Source organism: Drosophila miranda, chromosome XR (genome assembly GCF_003369915.1).
Source record: "Drosophila miranda strain MSH22 chromosome XR, D.miranda_PacBio2.1, whole genome shotgun sequence".
NCBI classification, from domain to species: Eukaryota; Metazoa; Arthropoda; class Insecta; order Diptera; family Drosophilidae; genus Drosophila; species Drosophila miranda.
The window spans coordinates 40,078,733-40,103,630 of NC_046674.1; the positions used below are offsets into that span (position 1 = coordinate 40,078,733).

Genomic DNA, 24,898 nt, shown 5'->3' on the forward strand with positions numbered 1-24,898 from the left:
CAAATGAAATTAGTAGACTTATTTGTAATAGGTTACTATATTTGGTGTATTGCATAATTATTTCATTAGTTTGGACATACGACAGTGGTTTTATTTTAGTTATGTTGTTGTTGACATAAACATTCTGGGCAAAAACTAACATTGTGTTTGATATTGTAAATTCATTTAATTGGATTGAACAGTTGTAGATTTTTATAATGGTATTTCCTTCCGCTATGATTTCTTGGTTTACACAATTCTGGTTTAGCGTTGTTTTTGGAAGATTCCATGTGATTAGTATATTGGGTTCAATAAAGTTTATTTGAAAGTTTTGAAAAGTTTTGGAATATGGACACTTAGTGGGAATTTGCATTAAAATTCCTTTTATACAATTGTCATTGGTTTTCAATCTAGTTTCTTTAACAAATACTTCTTAATTTTTTATGTAGTACTTGTCGTATGTCATATCTGTTAACATGTTATTTAATTCGTCTGGATACGGAACGATTTTATAGATTGGTACTTTTGTAATGTCTTTGGGAATGTTGGAAATTATTAGAATTTCGTTGGTATCGGATTTTAGCCATGTGGAGGTTTTTATATTTAGTATTTTCTCAGAATTTATTTGTTCCAGGTAGTCTTGTTTTAATAATTTTGGATTAAATATACCGAGCCTAGTTAATTGCATACCTAGTTCTATATCTTCGATATATTCTGTGAAATGTTGTAGATTGAATATCAAAATTTCTATTTGTTGATTCCTGTCTTTTTCTTCATTTAGTTTGTTTATAACGTTTATTCCGCTATTAACTGCATCTATTACCAAATTTAGTTCATTCATTTGAATGCTATGGCTGGCTAAATTTTCTATTTTTTGTTCCAAATCGACTTTATCTTCCTGATCTAGTGTTCCAAAGAGATATTTGTAGGTTGTTCCTACTATATTGATTAGGCCTCTTTTATTTCTTTTGGTTATTTTTAGCCCGTTCATTTCTCTTTGCAATTTGTCTACTAGATATTTTATTTGGATTATGTCCTGGAATTTAGTGGCTTGCATTAATAAATTTTGGTATAGTTCTTCGGTTTTAGTTACATTAACAGTTAGATAATGGTATTCGTAATTGATAGGTATGTTAATCGATCCAGTTTGGAATATCATATATCCGTTTTGGGATTTTATAGGATTTATTTCTATGTTTTGGCCCTGTGCCATTACGATGGTAATTATGAGGAAGATGAGGATTTTAATTGTGTTGAAGTTCGCCGATTCCATTAACTTCCTCGGTTTCTCTGGAATTATTATATTTGCTTCTATTAGATTTCTTCTTTTTCTTGAATTTTGATTTATAATGAGTTATTTTCCTACCCCTATTCTTTTCTTCATAATGTTTTTCGTCTACCTGTCTAATTTCGCCCGTCCTTTTGAAAGGATTTGTTACCTTAGACTTAACTAGAGGTGATAGTTTATAGCGGGTATCTACTTCATACTCTATGCGGTTTTTATTTAATTGAGTGATTTTATTCACTTTATTTAATTGGGTGTCATAATCAGGTGAGCCTGCATAAATGAATATATCAGCTGGTGTCCTATTTGTGGTATTATGTTTGGTTTTATGATTATAAGTATAAAGAATGAATTCAAACTTCGTGAATCTATCTTCTGGGTTATCCTCGCTAGATATTATTCTTAATTTTTCATTTACTGTTTTATGAAATCTTTCTACGTCAGATATTCCATTTTTGCTGGAAGTGATCTCTATTTTGACGTTTTCCGCATTCAGCCATGCTTGCAATGCTGTGCACATAAAAGCTGAATCTTTATCGGCTTTGATTTCAATTGGTTTGCCCATCTCGTTAAAAACTTTCATGATGGATCTTTTTGCTCTTTGTATACGTCAATACATGATAGGAACTGTTGGTTACCAACCATATAGAAATCTATGACGTATTTCTCTCTGATGTTCAGTATTTCCGGTGTAGTTTCGAATGCCAACTTCGTATTTCTATGCTCTGTTTTGGCAATATTACAAGTAGGACATTCGTTTATGATGTTTTGGATTAGTTTTTGATAATCCGGGTAATAGTATTTTCCCCTAAACCAATTGACGGTTTTCTCTATCCCTGGATGGAGTAAGCCTTTATGATTCTTTAATATGGTTTCTTTAAATTCAGCGTAATTCTGAATATCTAGGAGTTTCGTGCTTGATTTAATAGCTTTGGTTATATTGTTAGAATTAATGATTTCTAAATAGGCTTTTTGGAATGGAGGAAAATCTATTTCGTTATGGAAATATAATGCGCTCTTTTTGGTGCATAGATATTCCTTTATTATATCCTTCGCTAAGGTGTTAGTCATTTCCTTATACGTGATCTTGATGATTAGCTTGTGAAAATAACGAATTGTTTCTACCTTATCTTCATTGCCTTTTATTAGCTCAATTTGCCGATTGTAATAGTTAATTGGTCTTTCCGTGATGGCAATGTGATTTAGATTGTCTTCCTGTGCGCTATGTACAGTTGCACCAACGCTATTGGAAGCTTCTCCAAGGAGATTTTCATTAATCTTTACCCTTGATAAGGCATCAGCTACATGATTTTCTTTGCCTGGTAGATATTTCATTTTAAAATCAAACTCATTCAGTTTTATTTTCCACCTTTGTAATTTCATATTTGGCTCCTTGAGGTTGTTCAACCAAATCAAGGGTTTATGATCGCTTTGTATCTCGAATGTTCTACCGAACAGGTATGAACGGAAATACTTGGTTGCCCATACGATCGCTAATAATTCCTTTTCGATGGCTGAATAGTTTATTTCATGTTCATTTAGGGTTCTGCTAGCGTAGCAGATCGGTTTGTGTTCTTGTGACAAAACCGCTCCCAATGCTATGTTACTAGCGTCGGTTGTTACCGTGAACATTTTGTCAAAGTCTGGGAACGCAAGGATAGGGTCTGAGGTGATGAGTACTTTTAGTCTCTCAAATGCCTCGACGTACTTTTCTTCCTTGGGGTCTATGACAGCTCCTTTCTTTAGTTTGAGTGTCATGGGTTTTGCTATGTTTGCAAAATTAGGAATGAATTTCCTGTCGAACCCGCACAGACCTAAGAATGACTTTATTTGTTTAGTCGTTTCTGGTATTGGAAATTTGACAATGGCAGAGATTTTGCCTAGATTTGGTACTATTCCTTCAGTAGTGACTACATGACCTAGGAATTCAGTTTCCTTTTTCATGAATTCACATTTATCCATTTGTAGCTTCAAGTTGGCGTCTCTCAACTTTCCAAATACTCTCCTTAGTGACAACAAGTGTTCTTCCAATGAAGTGGAAAATATAATGATGTCATCTAAGTATACAAAGCAATCTTTGAAGATTAACTCTTCTAGCAGATTGTTCATACATCTTTGGAAGGTAGCTGGGGCAGTGGTTAGCCCAAAGGGCATACGAGTGAACTCGTAATGTCCATGCTTAGTGGAGAACGCAGTTTTGGGGATTGAGCTAGGTTCCATGGGTATTTGATGGAAACCTTTTGCTAAATCGATTGTCGTAAAATACTGACATTTACCTAGTTTGTCTAGGATTTCATCCATTCGTGGAGTTGGGAATTTGTCCTTAACTGTTATTTCATTTAGACTTCTATAGTCTACTACCATTCGATATTTTTGCTTTCCTGAAGCATCTATCTTCTTCCGAATCATAGATATGGGCGAGCAGTAAGGAGAATTCGACTTTCGAATTATTCCCTGCCTGATCATATCTTTGATTTGCTGGTTTACCTCCTGATAATGTATCTGGGCATATTTGTATGGTCGGCTGTAGACCGGGTCTTCATGTTGAGTTTTGATCTCGTGCTTGATTGTACTTGTGAAAGTCAAATTGTCACCTTCTCTGTACTGCACATCCTTAAACTCATATAAGACCTTCTTTAACTCTTCCCTCTCTTCGTCGTTTAAGTGTTCCAATCTTAATTGATTACATTCCCTTAATTCACTGTCTAGAGCGGAAGCGAAGTATTGATCTCCCTCTGGAGATGGGTCAAGGCACTTAGGTGCGATATTCTCTTCTTTTGTAGAGGGATCAGTGCACTTCTGTGCGGTCTTGCCGGCTTCAATAGCTTCTCCACTCTGAATGATTGGGTACGACCTAGCTCCTAGTGTTACAGTGTCATTTCTGTAATCGATGACGGCTTAACTTGCCATCAAGTATTCTCTTCCTAATAAAATATCATAATTTTCGGAAAAGTTATGTATGTAGAACTTTTGTTCGGACGGACATGTTTTGTTCGCATTCCTCATTATACTCTTAGTTAAACGGACAGGTCCATTGATGGTATGGACCGTAAGGTTATCGTCTTTTATCTCGGAATCTGTATAATTTTCTTTCATGATGTTGATCGATGATCCCGAGTCAGCGATACACCTTAATATTCTTTTATTAATGGTAATGTTTATATAGGGTCCTCCTCGGTTTCTTCCGAGGCGGCTTGATAAAAATTTACGTCCATCTTCGTTTGGCCACTCTGGCTCTCCCTCCCTCTTTTAGTAGGTTGGTTGGGTCCACTCCCACTAGCTTGGTTTTGAGATATTTGCTGATTGAATGGATTCTGAGCCCTACCTTGATTCAAGGAATTTTTGAACTCATTGTATAATCCAGGATTTTGGGAATTTTGATTTTGATTTGTTCGATTAGTCTGACCTGTTCCAGATGAACTCTGAGTTTGATTGTGATAGTTAGTAGTATTATAATTTGGATAATAGTTTCCAACATTCTTTCGATTTGATTGAGACGATTTCGATTGATCTTTATTTGTACCTGAATCTGTTGTACTAGCTTCGTACAATCCTTCTTCTTGTGCTGCCTTCTTAAGATTAGACTATGTGGTAATATCTTTTCTTGCTAAGGTCATGAACATTCTGTCAGGAAGTTTTCGAGTAATGACATCTTTAATTGTGTTGTTCAAAGCGTTTTTATAAATGACATTATTTTCTGGTATGTTTTCTAAGTTTAGCTTATTGTTTATTAATAATGCTTTTATCTCTAATTCTTCTATAAACTTACGAAGACTGCCGTTGAATCTGGTGGTGTATAGTTGTCGTAAGAGTTCTTCATATGGTGTGTGATTTTTGAACTCGTTGATCAGCGCCGTCTTCAGTTCGAGCCACGTGTTGGGTTGTATCATTTGCGATATGCGTTGTGCCTCTCCTGACAGTTGGATCTCGGTCGCTCCAAATAGGATCCTTTGTTGGCGAAGATCTTCAGTTGGATATAATCCGCATACATATTCGATTCGTTTGATAAATGAGCTTAGCTGTCCAGATGAACCGTCATAGGCAGGTTTTTGTCTGATCGACAGCAGTGCCTGGTTCAAGTGGATTTCGCTCAATGATAGTGGTGGTAACGCCATATTGTTGGTGTTGATTGGGTTTTGTTTTGTTTTCAGTAGTTTTTAACTTTATTTTGGGTTACTTGTAAGTTTTTTGATTTTGTATTTAGTGTTTCACTGTTCTTGGTGGATCACTATCTCCGCTTACTTCAGTTCACTTAATTTTAGTTTTGCAAATCGTATGTGCTCGTAACACATAGGTTCTTTGGCGGATTTCACAATTTTATTAACGATTCCGGGATTACGTGATCACAGTAATTAGAAATTACACAAGCTGACCATTACCGAAATATAGGAGTTAATTTTAAACGAAATCCTACCGACTGCGCCAGTTAAATATCCGCAACTCGAAATTTAGTTTTTAAAAAAGATTTTATTTTTAGTACTTAATTTCTTTATGTCACAAGATTGGTTGAATTCCCCGACTTAACTTTACGTCTGCTTGTCTCAAACGGAACTGATCTCTCTGCTGCTGGCTAGTTTCCATGAGCCCTTCTCTTGGAACTCCCGACTCTGGCTTCGGGCGTTGCTTTCCTCGGCTGCATCTTCGTGTCGGTGGCGTACGTGCCTGGATCGATATTTGGGGATGCGTCGGCTTTGATGAAAGGCATCCACTGCTGGCGATCGGTGTTGCATTACATGACGGAGCTAGGAATGTGATACTTCTTGGTTTTATGTCTAGCTTTGATTGGTCCTCATGAGTGGCGTGATTCTAAAGAATCGATTTCTCGAGAGTGGCGTGATTCTAATGTTGATGAAACAATGTGGTCCATTGTTTATATTATGGGGGGCCCTAGCTTGGAGTATGGGAAGAAACAGTTATTGATTCTTGAGTGGGGTCCTGTTACTTGTGTGGATGGGTGGATGAATTGTACATAAACATAATGTGTATGGGATGTGGGGAATTATGGATATGTCACTATATACTAGTATAGTTATAAGATCAGACGGTGTACAAAAACTTTTTTTTAAATATCTCGCAGAGTTAAGAATCCAATTTTGATTTACATATATTAAGATGCTTCCTTTTGTACGTTACAAAAATAATTCTTAGTTCTGACCAATTACATTACTCAACACGACATTGATCCAAAAAGCCCCAAATCTATGAAAAAGTCGTTTTGGTTCACATCGTCGAAAAAAGTTCAATTTTGTTAAGTAGTGTCATATAATATCCTCTTCAAGAGTATACAAACATTTTTTAGTTGATGGCTTAAAAACTAAGAAATGGATGATCTGAAGAAGACAAAATAAAAATGTTATTATAAATCTTCATATTTTATGTATGATTTCAGATCCAGCTATTGAAGTCCCAGACACGGAAACTACAAATGTGAATTTCTGATCTAAAAAAACACTAAAACATAAACCGTCAACTGCAACAAAATGCTTCAATGCTGGAATTATTATCTGCTTTTATTTTGCTTTGTGTGGAAAAATGTTGTCACTTTAACCGATGATGCACATAAAGTATCTGTCGTTTCAAATCGCTACAATACGTACCAAAAATTCAAGCCGCAAACCAACTTAGCTCCACACCACTTATCTAATGAGGCTTCGCAAAACTCGTATATTCCCCACGAATCTCCTTTGTATACTGTTACTCTGGGAACTGAATCATCGGTGGTAACAACTACAAAATCTCCGCCTATGGGATTACACGTATCTCATAATGCTGCATTGCATACTGGAAGTGGTAGTGGACATTCGACTCATATAGAGCAACATTTGCATAGAAGTTCATACAATCTGCTAAGTGAAGCCATGTCGCAGGCAGTCAGCAATGAATTCAGTAAGTTGGTAAAAATTAGTATATATCTGTACAAAAATAAGTGCATTTATTTCAACATATTTTTTTAGAAATTAGTTTTTTTCTGGCTTTCTTGCAATAAAACCCTGTTTTTTGGTATGTTTTTAGCCAACGTATATCCGGGCTTTCCCTTGGTTAGCCCTCTCCTACCGTGCCATTACCTTCATGTAGAGGGACGCTGCATCTTGGCAGACGATGGCTTTTACTCTGCCCTGATAAGCTCTGCTCCTGTCTTAGACGCCAATTAGGAACTTTCCCTTCGCGACTTCGGCAAATGAGCTTGGCACCCACCTCGGTAACCGATTTCACCCTGGGATTTCCAGACGTCGATTTTTGCGATCCCAACGATTTTATAGAGGAATATCGTTCTCCTTTGTGCTGGTGTTATTTATGCCCGGTACTCGAAGATTATAGAGGTATATTAGATTTGCGGGGAAAGTGGATGTGTGTAAAGCCCAGAAGGAAGAGTTTCCGACCCCATAAAGTATATATGTACATATATTCTTGACCAGCATCATCTGTCCGTCTTGTTTGACGCTTAGTTCTCAGAGACTTTAAGAGCTTACGCAGGATAAGGATATCAGGCTGAATCAAGTTTATTTCCGCCCCCACAATGGGCGGAAAACTGTGGCGTCCACATATAAATTGACCATATCTACCAGACTGCTGAATCTGAATCAGATCAGATCATTATTTAGCCAGAAGGAACAAATGAAATTTCAGTGGCTACGATAGCGCAGCCACGCGCTTGCTCATTCTCGGTCTCTCTCTCTCTCTCTCACACACACACACACACACACACACACTCTTCCTAACGCAGAATGCGCCCCCTAGTGGAGGGGAGTGAGATGAAACGGCTGGTGTTCTTTTAAGAAAAGAGAAAAAAAGGAACGGATGTAAATAAAAAATGTAAAGAAAAATGGAAACATAAAGTCTAACATATGAAAATCCCCCATACGGTTCTACCGATTTTTATTAAATTATATTTTGACAACAAACCAAATCGTGCTTTTTGCGAACAGCGATTCCAAATGACATATAAAATATGTTGTATTTGTTACATAGATCATAAGCTCACATATGTACATATACACTGACTGAGTACCGGGTATAAAGTATAAGATTTTTGCATTTTTAAATCCGAGGCATAACCCGCTGGCCCCGGGAAGCCTTCTTGAAAATGGAGGTCAGGCGGTAAACAGAGTACGCAGAGCACCTCCTTTTTCTTCTCAGCATGACCAAGGCAGAGACCGTAAACAGGTCCTGTTTAGTCGCACTTTTACCAGTTACGGCGTGTGACAGACCAGTCGCAATTCGCTCTATATTCTATATATTAGAGCCCAGGAGCACCGCGTCAGGAAAAACATATTATCCGCTACATCCTATTACAACCGATGGCTGACGGCCGCTAAGAATTACTTATTTTTATTATTTTATTATTATTACTTATTCATTTTGTGTTCTCACATGTCTAATGGAACTGAAGAGGCTTCCAACATGTTGAAAGATCCCCGTTTTATCTTGTTCGTCATACGAAGGCTGTTGAATAAATCCGTTGCAAGACTGCTTCCGTCAACAGCATTCTTTTAGTTGATTCCCGTCAAAATTTAGAACAAACTGCGTCATTTTATTTTTTTTTTACTGCCGTTGATGGCAAAATTCCTCGTAATATGAAGAGAAAATGGAAAAAGTGTGCTTTTTACGCAAGCACAATTAATTTCAAGGGTAAAAAAGTGGTTTACTGAATTTCGTTGTGCACGTACAAGCACAAACGATTTCGAACGTCCTGACCGTTAAGTTGGGTCTACACACACGAAAAAATTAAAAAATGTATGATATGGTGTTGGCTGATGGGAGATTGAAAGTGCGAGGGATTATGGAAGTCATAGGTATATAAATGGGCTCAGTTGTTTCAATTTGGAATGAATGAACGAGTATGAGAAAGCTTGGTTCAAGATAAGTGCCGCATTTACTCACAATCGACAACAAGCGCAATCGTTTGACAACTTCACAGAAGTGCTTGGCGTTGTTTAACTAAAATAAGGACGAGTTTTGGCGGCTGACTGACATTAAACTCGTAATCAGTAACCCCAAAAGCCCCCGATGAATTTTTCAAACATGTTTCGACCGTATTGGTTTTTTGAGGTTAGAAAACCTGACGTTAAGGAGCAAATCTGACCTTGTCAACTATGTCGAATACTATGTCAACTTATTAGAACGGCTTAATAAGGATTAGACAAACAAACGACCGCATTTGGTAAAGAAAAAATGTTTTTCCATCAGGACAATGCCAGGGTGCCCACATGTGCCGTTTTTATGGCAAAATTCCACGAAGGCTACGAAGTGCTCCCTCACCCTGACCTTGGCAAAAAGAGATTTGATTCCAACGATGAAGGCATCTAAAAAAAAGACTATTTTGAGGTCCTCGACAAATCATTTTTTTTTAGAAAGGATTTAAAAATTGAACACGTTGAACAAAGTGTATAGAGCTCAAAATAAACTATCAGGCAGGTTTCGTTCATCACTTACTTTCGCGATTTCAGCCGAAATGTTCCGTTTTTGTTTTTAAATACTCGCGTTTTTGCAAAATTTATCATATGTGTAATTTTCACATGTTCTGTAAAATACTCAATTTCCTGCTGTTAAGCGCAAAATGTAGTGTTTTGAGCACACTCAATCCTCTGATATGTGTAAGCGAGATTTTATTGCGATGTATTGATAACCGAATCTGGCACCCAGCTGACGCACAGCTGTTAGCAAGAAAACGCCAAGGGCTGTTACATTGACCAATTATTTCAAAGCAAAATTTGAGGATTGAGTTAGACCGAAATTATTTACAAACTATCGGGAACGTTGTGAGCCGCGGTCTTTGCTCGGCTCTACTTTTATACCTATTATATGTGACCTTAAGACTTATGTAATTAATACAATATATTTAATATGTATTTTGGTATAGCTGTTCGCAAAAGGGACGATTTGATTTTTAGCGAAAACAACCAACACACCAACACCAAACGCGTAATCTCGCTCCCTTCCACCAGAGCGCGTACGGAGACGGAAAAGTTTTTGTGTGTGTGAGAATGAGTAAACGCGTGGGTACGCTATCATAGTCACTGAACTTTATCCTATTCCTTCTAGCTATAATAATGTGTGCTCCGGTTTTCGCAAATCGTAAGATTCTTAAGACTTAAAACCTGTTGCTAATAAGCTTGCGATTTCTAAATAAATTGCACCTAGCCCAAAAAAAGAAAATTGTATGAGCGGGAAAAAGAATATAAATATATATTTGCTGATGTTTTAAGTTTATATTTATAAAATTGGAAATTTATGCTCTTCTATCTAAATATATTTAAAACATATTTTTCTAACGACACTTCAAATATTACCCCACCCAAATAAACTAAAAACAACAAATTGCGAATTCAATTTGACAGATAAAATATTAAAATCAATAGTTGGCATGTCGTTTGTTCTTTGATTTACGAATATTTTATTATACCAGATGCTCAAAATAAGTATAGGGGTATATAAGATTTTTGGTGAAAGATGATGTGTGTAACGTCCAGAAGAAGCCGTTTCCATCCCCATAAAGTATATATATTCTTGATCAGCATCAATAGCCGAGTCGATTGAGCCATGTCTGTCTGTCCGTCCCTATAAGCGCCTATAAGTGCTCAAAGACTATAAGAGCTAGACCAACGATATTTTGTATCCAGAATTCTGTGATATGTCACTGTTACAAGTATATTTCAAAACTTCGCCCGCCCACTACCGCCCCCACAAAGGACGAAAATCGGTGGCATCCACAATTTTAACGATACGAGAAAACGAAAAACGCAGAATCGTAGAGAATGACTATATCTTCTAGGCTGCCGAATCTGAACCAGATCGTATCATTATTATATCCAGAATCAAGAAAAATAATTCATTCTCTCTCGCTCTGTCTCTCTAACACACACGCTTTGCCTATTGCAAAATATGAATTCCCAGATCTCAGAGACTATTAAGTCCAGAGCAACCAAATTTGGTATTCACGCTCCTGTTAGATCTTACTATTACACGTATATTTCAAAATAAGCCCTTCCGCCCCCACAAAGGACGAAAATCTATGGCAACAACAATATTGATAATACGAGAAAATTAAAAACGCACAATCATAGAGAATAACTATATCTACCAGATTGGAAATGGAACAAATCAATTTGCAGTGGCTACGCAGCGCGCGACGACACGTTTTCTGTCTCTCCCGCACGCACTCTTTGTCGCTCAATGCAGCCATACTGACTATGCATCGGGTATAAATGTAGAGTTACGGTCGCAGCAGCAACCCGCATCGTTCCCCCTCGTTTTCTTTTCCAATTAAGTTTCGTTTTGTTGTATAAAAAGTCGTTTATGAGGAAAAGTTTTCCATTTTGAAAACAGAGAAATCAAAAGTAAATCGGAAAAGTAAACCGGAGCCTGCTTGATTGCAAAATAATTTGAAAATGAAACACTATCGATAGCAAACGGTGGCAAAAACCAGAACACACAGATTTCAATTTTTGCGAATTTTTCCGAAATCTTAACGCAAAAATTTGTGAAACCCGGAGCATGGCTGATAAAATATATTTATATATTACATAAATCATACAAGTTGAAAAAATTGTTGTTTATTGATAAGTTTCTCAACTTGGAGCTTACAGTTTTAAATATATTAAAATTATCCAAAGATCTTATCGAATTTTTGCACTTTTCGGCTATGCGTTGTATACATTCTTTTTTGTGGTAGACAAAAGAAGAGGTCAGACCGCAGTGTTTCCAATAATATTAAGCTTCATATATTTTGGATATTCAGTGTTTCGTATATAGAGTAGTGTATGTATCGCGGCAGGTTGAAACGGTGCTAGGAGCGTAAGTAAAAACTAGCTTTAGCGTTAAGCTGCGGTGAACGCCGTGTGGCAGTCCGTCCTCGCGTGCAAGGAACCCGGGCTGGGTTACCTTCGGGTGGCGTCTGCTCCCAAGATAAGCGAGATTTTGGCCGGTCGATAAAATTGCTCATCGGCAAGCCTCAGGTCGCCGAACCGCACCCGAACGGGATCGCTCAGCTGTCGGATCGACGCGCGGATGCGCAAACGGGGCTCGATCTTAAGCACCGTCTCCATCTGGAAGTCGCCCATAATCGGATAATCGCGGTACACACCATCTCGTCCCCTGCATGAGTGGTGGGTAACTTGAAGGCGCTGGCCAAAGAGTCGACGATGCAGCTCACCGGCATTCATGGGTCGATGAGCGCCGCCGACTCGAGGTTTTTGAAACCCGTATCCAGGGCCACCAGCGCCGTCGGGAGAATGTTGATGCTTCGATGTTGTAGAAGGGAGTCGACGGATGGCGCAGGGGTCCTTCCCATGGAGCGGCTCACGGGGAGACGAGGGCGGCGCTCAGCTTTGGACGCTGGAGTCGCAAACGATGGTGTTGCGGTTCCCACGACCGGTCGGCTGACGGGAAGGAGTATTAGTAAGGAGCGTAGAACGTGTTAAAGGCACATTTAGAACATTAGAAATTGCTGTTGGTCTAAGGACGGATTTACATTCACGTGCCGGCTTGAATTCGACACAGAGCGTTGATCTTTCATCCCGTTATTATTTTGTAAATATTCTTTTCGGTCAAGCGTAGGAGACCGTTCGAGAAATTCTGCGGAGGAAGCTGGAAGGAAATTACTTTCGTAGTAGGACCCCGAGGCTTCTACCAGTTTGATAGGTAGTCTGGAAATTCTACATGAAAAGGATAAAATTTAATTTTCCACGCTAGGCACTGGGCCTGTGAGTACCCAGCCGAAAACTGTTTCTTGTCCGAGGAGAGATCCACATATGATGGTCTGAAAGCCGCTTAGCAGGACGGTTGGTAGGAGATCGGCTCCAATCAGGAGATCGATTGGAGAGCTCTCGAAAAATGTAGGATCCGCTCATGGAAGGCTCGGAGCATTCGCGGCCAATTCCGGAATAACGTGGGCTGTGGCATTTAGTTGTACGCCCGGCTTAGTCAGAGAGCGGATGAAAAAACTGCAGAGCTGCTTTGACTGATTGGATACGACATTATTGAGGACGGAGGCCTGTGCCTGGATACGGTGGAATGGCAATTTGATAAGTTCAGCAAGACGTTGCGTAATGAACGTTGCTTCGGAGACAGAGTCGATCAGAGCGCAGGCGCGAAAATTTGTCCCCACATAGCAAATATTAGCGATTGCCGTGCCTAGAAGGACAGCACTTGTACCAGAGGCGAAATACGACCGAACTTGGACTTTGTGCGCTTCGTACTCGTAGATTTAGCTCGGGCCACGCTGAGGAATTTTGTTGTGGAAATCGGCTCGCTGGAGTTTGCTTTATTGCTACGGTGTAGAAGCGTGTGGTGCCGGTCTCCACAAGTGATGCAACTGGGCGCTTTGACATTCTCGTATCTGGTGTCCTCTTGCAAAGCAGTTCAAGCAAAGCTGCTTTTGCTTAATGTAATTGGAGCGAGCATCAGCGGGCATTTGAAGGCAGTGAGGGCATAAACGAATTGTATGATTCTCTCCGGAGCAGAGATCACACGTGCTTCTCTTTTGATTAACTGTGGTCTCAAAAGAGTGAACCCTCCTAAAATAAGGACTTCCTTGGGACAGAAAAGGATTGTTTCTGGCCTGGAGGGGGCCTGAGTCTCCATACCTGGATGGCCGTCCTCGGTCACCACGAAAGAGAGACACCGCTCCGCCAGGAACTTTTCCAGCTTGGAACCTCTTATTTGTGCGTCACAGAGTGTTCCCAAAATTCCAAGGTCGTCTTTGGCAGCTTAGCGGAAATCAGGTAAACTAACACTCCGTCAGCGAAAACGCTGTCTGTGACCTCGGAATGGTTGAGTGCCGTGAGGCACTTTTGGCCGGCCCTCTGGAGCGCTTTCAGCTGACTCGCTACGGATTGGGGGCAGGTTGATAAAGATCTTCAGCTGGTCTTTTAGTATCAGTCTCTTGTTTTGGAACCGCTCACAGGGCGCTCCAGGCGGAAGGAAACCCCTCGTTCGGAACAGACGAAAATTTCACTTAAAATATAACGCGTATCAGCATCGCACAGACAAGTGAGCGGAAACGGAGACGTGGAAATTCTTAATTACGAACCGTGGATGGGTTGTTTTGGAGGAATTTATTGCAATTATTTATCTTCTGGAAATCGTACAATGTGGCCGGAATGTATACATATAAATACTACGATCAATAAATGTTCAACCAAGAACGACAATCGACAATATTGCGGCACGAGGTATAAGTGTATGGAGTCGGTCACAAATGACAGCCTCAAACAATATAACCTCGAAATGAAGGGCGTCACTTTCTCCCAACAAATACACGCAAGCAACGGTGGAGAAGCGAAAATATGTATGTAAATTAATGAACTACCCTTTTGGCGATATTCAAACAACGGGTAAAGGGGCGATAGTGACTGCAGAAAACGGTATATAACTGTTGAATCCAAAATATAATGTAATGGCACGGTTGGCTAAGTATTGTTTGCATTGCAGCCTCGGAAGGAAAGGGAATCGGATTTAGTGCACTATACTGCGCTCTGGGCTCAGCTCGCCGGATTTGGTCGGGGTCTTTCCTATCCCTATACTTCCTTGACGAGAGCGTTGGGTCCTATGAACTGCATAGGTTGCTGTGGAACAATATTAATTATATAAAAATAGTAAGAAATGAAAGAAATTTTACATTTAAAGTCAAATTTAATGGAAGTGCGAACACCAGAAAGTGTAACCAGCGAACGGAAGCTCGCTCTTGGCGTGTGAGTTATCACGCTCTCCCTTTCATCGCGCTGTTCCGCTGCTATACCCAGCTATTTCGCGGGTATGTTGGAGACGAATATTCGAATTAGCTGTTTTTGTATCTGGGGAATTATTACGGAATTGAATCTGGTTTTGCTTCACTGGCCACTACAATATACAGCTAATATACACGGTTTCTGTTTGTACACGGGTAAATAATAATAACAATAACACAGTTTGAAAATCAAAAAATTTTTGCAATAGAAATGTGTTAGTATTTTGTGAACGTTTTGGTTTTTGGTAGACATTTTTAAAACCGAAAATTTGTTTTTCCAACGTTTCCTAATTGTTTTCCTAATTTTAATAGGTTTTAGTGACGAGGAACCAATCACCTATTTTTGCTTACGATCAATGTCTTTATATACACGGTTTTTTCAGGAACCAATATACCGTGTAAAAACAGAATTAGGTGTATGTATATCAATAAGTATGTAGGTACGTGTATGGTTGGATAGATATATATATGTGCATGCATATGCTAATTTAAATACATACGTATACACACATATGCGTGTGCGTAGCCATAGACATACATATGTGCCGGCGGATTTAATTGTATGTCAATACTTAAAATCTGACAACGCCATAATAAATTTTGTCATATTTTAGGATAAGCAGTTAGCAAATAGGTGTTTAATAATGAATTCTAATGAATACAGAACAAAGGAAAAACCCTCTTTAAAGGCACATGGCAGGGACTGACAAAAACTTAAAACATTTTCAAATGAAAGTGCGGCTGGTACGATTCGCAGAATTTTATACCTTGGCACTGACTGCCTGCTTGCTCTTTTGCTACAAAAAATTGTGGGCCTCAGCGAAGTGGGGATTGGAGGATTCTTGCACACGTTATAGCCACTTGACTACCTTGGGAAATTGTTTCGCGCTTACATTGTACTGACAGAGCTTAATTTGATTTATTTCGGAAGCAGATCGGCCACAGTCATCTGATCCCCAATTAGAAAGTCCTTCTCCAGCCACAGACGCTCCAAGAGACCCAAACTAGCCTCCACCTCCTTAGTCATCTATTGAATCTGCTCGGTTTTTGGCATTGGGGCAATACCGTTTACGGGAAATAGCCACTTATTCCGAAAGAAGAGTCCGCAGGCCAGTCGAATGCTCAAGTGCTCGCTGCTCGCTGAATTGACCTTTGTCTGAAAGATAGCGCACAATCGCCACACTTTCGGCCAACTGAAATTTTCCATCTACAATAGCTGGAACCTTCTGGAAACGATTGGACGTTGACATGCAATGACTGCATCTTTCAAGAGGCGATGCAGTTACTGCACCGTCAAGTGGCCCGTGTGAAACCAGCAGAAGGCTGTTACGCGCGAATCCCAGGCAAAACGCAGGCCTCCTCCCGCCCAACCGACCGAGGGGCGCTGCCGAATAACGCGCGGCGCGTAGCCGAGCCGAACGCGAGCATGCAGGAAAGATAGCTGTTACACTAACATTCGAGGAAAATTAGCACTAAACTTACTAAGAATCTAAGCATGCAATCAAAATACAAATCCTTCTACAATTACTAATTACTAGAAAGGTGTGTAAGGATTAATAATTTAATAAGAGGAAGAAAATTAGTGGTGGATATAATATGGTAGAGGGATAAACGGTTCATGCAAGGAATAATTCGATATACAAAGTGGAAGGAACAACGGTATAAAATTTCTAGTAAGTCTAATAGGTATCGTGAAGTTTATGCGGCTCAACAGATCAGGGCTGTCTATGTCACCCCTGATCAAGTTGTGCATAAAAATCACACCAAGCTTTTTTCTACTGTTAACTAAGGATGGGAGGTTTACTAATAGCAGTCTACTAGAGTAAGATGGGAGTCTCACACCTTCATCCCATTTAAGGCCCCGCAGAGCAAAGAGTAAAAAGTTTTTCTGTACTGATTCTATACGGTCCTGGTGTAATTTGTACTGAGGGCACCATACACAGGAGCCGTATTCTAAGATCGGACAAACAAGCGAGGTATAGAGAGTCTTTGTTATATAGGGGTCGTTAAATTCTTTTGACCACCTCTTTATAAACCCAAGCACGCCCATGGCCTTATTTACCATGGTAGAAATGTGTTCGGAAAACTTGAACTTTGCGTCTAATAAGACACCAAGATCATTCACCAGGGTAATTCTCCCAAGAGAACCACCACATAGGGTATATGGAGCCAACAAGGGGCTAGAACGATGAAATGTCATAACTTTGCATTTCGAGGCATTAAGGTGTAACAAGTTTGCACAACACCATGACTGAAAGTTATTGAGATCGGATTGCAAGCGAGAATGAAATGAAAAGTCCTTATACTGGACACAGAGCTTAACATCATCCGCATACATAAGTACTCGAGAGTATTTTAATACTGAAGGCAGGTCATTAATAAAGAGTGTAAAGAGTAAGGGGCCTAGATGGCTGCCCTGTGGTACTCCCGAAGAAACCTTTACTGGTGAAGAGAGCGAGTTTTTGAAGAGGACTCTTTGAGACCTGTAACAAAGATAGCTAGAAATCTATCTTAGGAGGTTTGGCGGAAACCCTAAAAGGTCAAGTTTATGTGCTAGAAGGGAATGGTTTACAGAGTCGAATGCTTTACTGAAGTCGGTGTAAATTACATCCGTCTGTAAATTACCTTGAAAGCCTTTAATAATGAAAGAGGTAAACTCTAACAAGTTCGTGGTGGTTGATGGCCGCCTTATATATCCATGCTGAGTTGGAGATATAAGTGACTTGCAGAGATGTTGCAAGTGCGGAGTTAAAACTTTCTCAAACATTTTAGGAATAGAGGATAACTTTGCTATACCTCTATAATTTTTTGCATCAGACTTGCTACCTTTTTTATGGAGAGGAATTATAAACGATTCCTTCCAGATCGGGGGGAAGCAAGAAGATTCAATGGACAGGGTGAATAGTTTAAGCAAAGGTCCACACAGAGCCTCGGCGCAGTACCTGAGTACACAACCTGGAACCCCGTCTGGACCCGGTGAAAACACCGGCTTATCTAGTCGAAGATCATGAAGTAGGGAACATTCATTTAACAAGGGACTGAAAATGCCGTTCGACCTCGGTAAACCGTATGGGTACGGATGACCAGAGTAGCTTTCCTCAGAATAGGTGGTTTGGAAGAATTGGGCAAAAAGATCGGCAATTGCCTGATCATTATTTGCCGACGTATTACAAAATGATAGCGAGGATGGGTGTGCGGACGTTCTACGCTTACTGTTTACGAAGCTGTAAAACTGTTTAGGGTCCTGAGAAAAACGTATCCTGCATCGAGATAGGTAGTTCTTATAGCATTGAGCATTAAGAACTGAAAAGTTTGACCGAGCTAATACATAGCGAGAGTGAGAAGTAGGAGAACCCACTTCTTGAAATTTTTTCTAAAGTCTTGATTTTAAGTTTTTTAGACTGGATAACTCTTTGGTAAACCAAGGGGGTTTTCCAGATCTAGTCGGACAAGAAAGCGGAACACAAGAATCGAAAAATGTGCCAAGAGCATTGTACAAAATGTTTGTGCCTTTTATGATATCAGTGCACAAGTACAAAGCGGACCAATCAAAATCCCTAATGAGGTTATTAAGCTTCGCAAACTCGGCTTTACGAAAGCAGCGGACACGTTCGGGTAGCCTACTCGACCGATCCAATACAGTTGGTCCTATATCTAGCGACACCTCGAAAGTAGGGTGGTAGGCGTCTTCAGGTATAGTGAGCGGAAGGGCTCGGGTTAACAACACTATGGTCGGATCCGATACAAAGCACAGATCAAGCAATCGACCCAAGGAATTTTTCACATGGTTGACTTGAGACAGGGATAGGTCAAGCAAGCCGTCAACAAAGTCATGTCGTGACATGGGCACTAGGATACTAGACTCGTTTACCGAAGACCAAACAGTTCCTGGCAAGTTGAAGTCACCAAGAACTATCATACGATCTTTATCAGATAGCGAGGAAGAAACAGCGGTTAAAGCGGACAAGTGCTGCTCATAAATTGAAATATCCGAAGAAGGTGGGATATACGAGCAAGTAATGAATATAGCGAAAGCGGGAAGAATCAGTTTTACACACAGGAATTCCAGTTCCTGTTGAACTTGGACTGTGAAGTGTTCCGACGTGAAGTAAGAGTCCACTGCAATTAGAACCCCCCCTGCACGTCGAGACGAACGTTCCTTTGTAAAAGGTGGGATATACGAGCAAGTAATGAATATAGCGAAAGCGGGAAGAATCAGTTTTACACACAGGAATTCCAGTTCCTGTTGAACTTGGACTGTGAAGTGTTCCGACGTGAAGTAAGAGTCCACTGCAATTAGAACCCCCCCTGCACGTCGAGACGAACGTTCCTTTGTAAAAGTTGTGTACCGACTTGCCAAAACCTCGGAACTAAGAATGTCCGGCTTTAACCAGGTTTCAGTAAACACAATAACGTGGGAAGCAAATGCAACACTATCCCGGAAAAGAATGCTGAGCTTACTACGCAAGCCTCTTACATTCTGATAAGTTACTAAAAGAGAAGTTAGTTTTTTGAAAAGGTGGAAGCAAGACGGGAAGTTGAGGAAGAGGAAGTTGAGGTTGAGGGTGGCACACTGGAAAGATTTGGAAGGGATATGGGGGGCCTATTCTTCTTCTTAGCCTTAAACTCCTTTACCACAAAATGCTCCGGCCAAAATTTGGCGGAGCAAATGGTGTCAAATTGAGTTGGGGAGATGCTTATCTTAAACAAGGCTATCTCCCTGGCATAAGAGAAGTTGAATTTCTCCACCTTTAAACCCACGGCTTTTGTTTTGCTTTGAATGAAAGCAATTACATCATTAGATGTGAGGTCAGGGGCCAGCCGTGAAACAAAAACTTGTCGTTTTGGTGGGACTCCCACCAGTGGTTTAGTCACCACAGGCCTAGTACCTGTGGTGGCAATATCCGGAGGTCCGGAACGTCTATTTACTGGTGGGATCGGGATAGACGGGACAACTAGCGAACTTGCGGACACCACGGACACGGACGCTGCAGACGTACTTGGCTGCACATTCTCCGAGGCGATGAATTCGGCTACCGAATCTGCATCGCCAGCAGCTGTCATTGCCCTTGGAGTGGCAAACGAGATCAACTGCTGCACACTTGGAGTGGTCGGAGTCAGTTTTTCGGCGGCGCACGGCTGAGTGACGGTTGGCAATTGCAGATCCCGCGGAGTGACCCTTTTGCGCCTCGGAGACTCATTCAGCAGTTTTAAACCGCTAAACTGAGCCTCCATGGCTAGGAGCCGATCGTATTGGTTTTTAAAACCAACGGTCAGCTCCTTAAAGCCACTCCGCGTCTGCCTCATGAAAGCCACCATGTCTTTCTCCACCGCACGGCATGCCTCGCAACTGTAATGCAAGCCATTACGTTTGGCTACAGCATCACTCACGAGGCCAGAAAATCCAGCGCATTTTGCGTGCACTACGCTGTCGCAGAGCCAGCAGGGGACATTCGGCTGATCGTGGGTGATCTGCTTCTTACAGCTTTTTTTGGCACAGACCACAGCGTATTCCATTTTATTATTTATTTATATACAATTATTTGCAAAACAAATTGGTATCAGACCAATGTGCCAGACAACGCTCAAAGCGGAATTGGTAAAAAAAGAGAGCAGAGTGGAGAGCGGTTATAGCGAGAGCTACTAAGCAGAGAGCGCTATTGCTCAGAAAGTTTAAAGAGCGAGAGAGAAAGAACAGTTATTGAAGTTGAGGTGATAGCGAGAGAGTGATAAAACAACAAAAGCTACCAGACGAGAGCGGACTGCAATGCAATGTAATGCGTACTCACTCACTGCAACAACACAAACACAAGCACAAGCACAAGCCGACGCCGAAAAATAAAAAGTTAAATAATGTTTTAACACAAATCAAAAGGCATGCATTCGCGTAAATGAATAGGTTTCCAGATTGTTGTCTGGTTAGAAAGTATAATTAGAATTTAGTTAGGAAAACACCGGCTGTTTATTCAAAACAAAAGGAAAAAAATGCGGAGCGCAAAACAAAAACACGTCTGATCACTACGAAAGAGAATCGGCAGAGCGAAAGAGAATCACATTAACACAAATTTTAATCAATATCAAAGAGATTCGATGATATACCAAAACAAAATGACAAATGATACCAAAACAATGTTGTATGATATTTAAAAAAGGGGCAGAGAATGCAGGAGCAAGAAAAAACACGACCGGCTTAAGCAAGAGCTAGAAGCGAATCTCCGCGCAGCTTCAGCCGCGTTCTTGACTTTTCGTGTCTTCCATTTTTGCTCTCTCGTCTATACATCGTCGCTTAAGCGGTATTTCATTTTCCGTTGCTGTGACGAGTTGCACAACGGTTAACATGGACAACGATCCGAATATAGCCGCGGGCGGATATATTGTAATGGCTGATTCCAGACTGAGTCTTTATAAGCGAAAAAGTCAGTCATTATATGATCGATTGCACAGGCTTTGCCAATCCTTCGCGGGGAATAAAATTGACAAATTGACCGCCGCGGAAGTCGAGGTGCGCCTTGATATGTTGGCAGAAACTCGAAAGGAATTTAATAAGGCCCATAATGAATTTGAGGCTCTTGATCGAAACGAGATTGGAAGTGAGCTGCGCGAAAAGTTCGATATTCGGTTCATATTATTGAAAGATGAGTTGCTGGCTGCTGTTGACTTAAGCTAGTCGCACGCCTCTGCCCATTCTACGACTCTGCCAAACCATTCCGGACAGTACCATAATCATGGCTTACAAGCAGCGACTTCCTGAGCTGAGTTTGTAGCTGCCTAAGTTTTCTGGTGGATACGTCGAGTTTTCAGATTTTATGGCCATGTTCAAATCGGTGATTGAAGCGGATGCGGATCTCAGTGACATCAAGAAATTCCAGCACCTTCGCTCTTGCATCTCTGATGCGGCTTTCGATTCGGTTCGATCGTTGGAGCTGTCCAGTGCCAATTATTGTGCGGCTCTGGATAAACGTTTGACGTAATAACAAAAGATTCTTGTTTTTTAGGCACACATCAAGAAGATTCTTGGGCTCAAGAGAGTAGACTGGCCTTCTGCAGTCATTTACATGCATACATGGAGCGGTTGTGTCTGGGCTGGGCGATGCCAGCGTTTCTAATGAGGGATCCACCATAAGCATTTGTATGTATTCTCGCACCTCTGCTTACACAACCAAGTATGGCAGTAAATGTATCCGATTGGAGTATTCCATCTAACATTCAGCTTGCCGATGCTGCATTTTTCAATTCTCAACGGGCTAATCTCCTCATTGGTGCGAGCGTTTTTTATGATCTCTGAGTACGGGAAATCAAATTCTTCTGGTCTGCCTCTTCTGCAGAAGACCCGGCTTGGGTGGATCGTATCTGGCGATGGACAGAAGGTTTCAAGCTCGGCGCTTTCGGCAACGCACAATTGTCCAGATTCGGAAGCTGAGATGGATAAAACTCTTCGTATGTTTTGGGAAGTCGAGAATTGTGTGGAAGCTGCTTTGAATACCAAAGAAGAAGACGATTGTGAATCTCATTTCGTAAGCCACCTTTCACGGTTGCCGTCCGGGGAGTATGCAGTTCGTCTGCCGCTAAAGGACAATAAATATCACTTAGGAGAATCTTATGCTCAGGCTTATTGACGGTTCATCAGTCTGGAGCGAAAACTGGAACGTAATCTTACACTCAAGGAGCGGTATTCCGCCTTTATAAGGGCCGTATACATTGATTTGCATCATATGCACCAAGTCAACCCTGATTCCCGTAGCCTCTGCAAATATTTCTTGCTTCATCACTGTGTCCTAAAGGAGGACAGTACGACGACAAAACTCCGTGTCCTTTTCGATGGATCCGTAGCTATATCAACTGGATATTCTCTAAATGATGTGGTGATGACAGGCCCGATTTAACATATTGATTCGCTTTCGAACATATCCAGTCGCTCTCACTGGGGACATTTGTACAATGTACCCCTGCGTACGAGTGTCTCCACCCGACAATTTGTATCAGATTGCGAGATTCCATCGAGTCCGATGTTCAAGTCTACACATTAGACACCGTCACATACGGGACAAGGGCTGCATAATTTGTAGTGGTCCGCGAAATGCACCAGCTGGCCATCGACGAGGGTGATTCCTACCCTCTTGGCTCAGCTGCTCTGCGTCAGGAGTTTTACGTGGATGATCTTATTTCGGGCGGTAATTCGGTCGCACAATTCATGGACAAGATACCCCAAACATCAGCTTTACTGTCCCGTGGTAGTTTTAAACTCAGGAAATGGTGCTCCAGTCACCAGGAAGTGCTTGAGGGATCCCCTAAAGATGACATAGAGAAGTTCCTAAAGTTTCATGATGGAAGCGACATAGCTAAATCTCTCGGCCTAGCGTGGGACCCTGCTTCGGATCAGCTGCTTTTTGCCTTTTGCCGCACTGGACACAAACTCAAAGCCCTCAAAGCGGTCGGTTCTATCTACGAATGCGCTGTTCTACGACCATCTTGGATTCATAAATCCAGTCATTGTTAGGTGCAAAATCTTCCTTCAGCAGTTATGGAGAGAAAATTTGGATTGGGATGAAAGCCTACCCTCAGCGTTGCATTCAACTTGGATGGACTTGAGAAACAGTTTGGCAAGCTTTTCCCGGATCTCATTTCCTCGCTTGGTTCTTCGTTCTAGTGTGGCTACAGAAGTTCACAGCTTATGGGATGCCAGCTTAGTATATGTCGTGTCCAAGGAAGCCCAGTCTTCGAGCCACGTTTTGTGCTCAAAGTCGCGAGTGGTGCCACTAAAGAATTTATCGATTCCTAAGCTGGAATTACATGGAGCCCATTAGTTTACGAAAATCATGCAGAATGTAAAGGACATGGGAATCTTTACAGGTCGGTTCTATTGCTGGTCGGATTCGTCAACAGCATTATCTTGGATTAGGGACGAGCCAGCCAAATTTCAAGTTTTCGTGGCAAATCGAGTGGCATCAATTCAGGAGCTGACGGCAGCCATGGAATGGCGCTATGCTCCCACATCTTTAAATCCTGCTGATATCCTCTCGAGAGGCTCGCTTCCCAGCCATCTTATCCAGTCAAAACTATGGTTTCACGGCCTGATGCAAATTTGCGATTTCCATCTCAGGAAGTTGTGCGGAAACCTTAAAAGGTCATGTTGATGTGCTAGAAGGGAATGGTTTACAGAGTCGAATGCTTTACTGAAGTCGATGTAAATAACATCCGTCTGTAAGTTTCCTTGAAAAAATTTAATAATGAAAGAGGTAAACTCTAACAAGTTCGTGGTGGTTGATCGCCGCCCTATAAATCCATGCTGAGTTGGTGATATAGGTGACTTGCAGAGATGTTGCAAGTGCGGAGTTAAAACCTTCTCAAACATTTTAGGAATAGCGGATAACTTTGCATTTTTTTTTGCATCAGACTTGCTACCTTTTTTATGGAGAAGAATTATAAACGATTCCTTCCATATCGGGGGGAAGCAAGAAGAATCAATGGACAGGGTGAATAGTTTAAGCAAAGGTCCACACAGAGCCTCGGCGCAGTACCTGAGTACACAAATTGGGACCCCGTCTGGACCCGGTGAAAACACCAGCTTAACTAGTCGAAGATCATGAAGTAGGGAACATTCATTTAACAAGGGACTGAAAATGCCGTTCGACCTCGGTAAACCGTATGGGTACGGATGACCAGAGTAGCTTTCCTCAGAATAGGTGGCTTGGAAAAATTGGCCAAAAAGATCGGCAATTGCCTGATCATTATTTGCCGACGTATTACAAAATGATAGCGAGGATGGGTGTGCGGACGTTCTACGCTTACTGTTTACGAGGCAGTAAAACTGTTTGGGGCCCTGAGAAACACGTATCATGCATCGAGATAGGTAGTTCTTATAGCATTAAGCATTAAAAGCTGAAAAGTTTGACCGAGCTATTACATTC

At 41.0% G+C, this 24,898-nt stretch overlaps 1 protein-coding gene and 1 pseudogene across 1 annotated transcript; one reads left to right on the forward strand and one right to left on the reverse strand.

The window, feature by feature from the left end:
* Window positions 1-6,625: 6,625 nt before the first annotated feature.
* Window positions 6,626-7,630, forward strand: LOC117186457 (stromal interaction molecule homolog). Its single transcript, XM_033387316.1, has 2 exons — window positions 6,626-7,150; window positions 7,277-7,630. The coding sequence occupies exons 1-2, from the start codon at window positions 6,745-6,747 to the stop codon at window positions 7,414-7,416; spliced, it is 546 nt and encodes a 181-aa protein (XP_033243207.1). The 5' UTR covers window positions 6,626-6,744; the 3' UTR covers window positions 7,417-7,630.
* An 8,121-nt stretch (window positions 7,631-15,751) lies between these two features.
* LOC117186676 lies at window positions 15,752-16,241 on the reverse strand (annotated as a pseudogene).
* Between the last annotated feature and the right edge of the window lie 8,657 nt (window positions 16,242-24,898).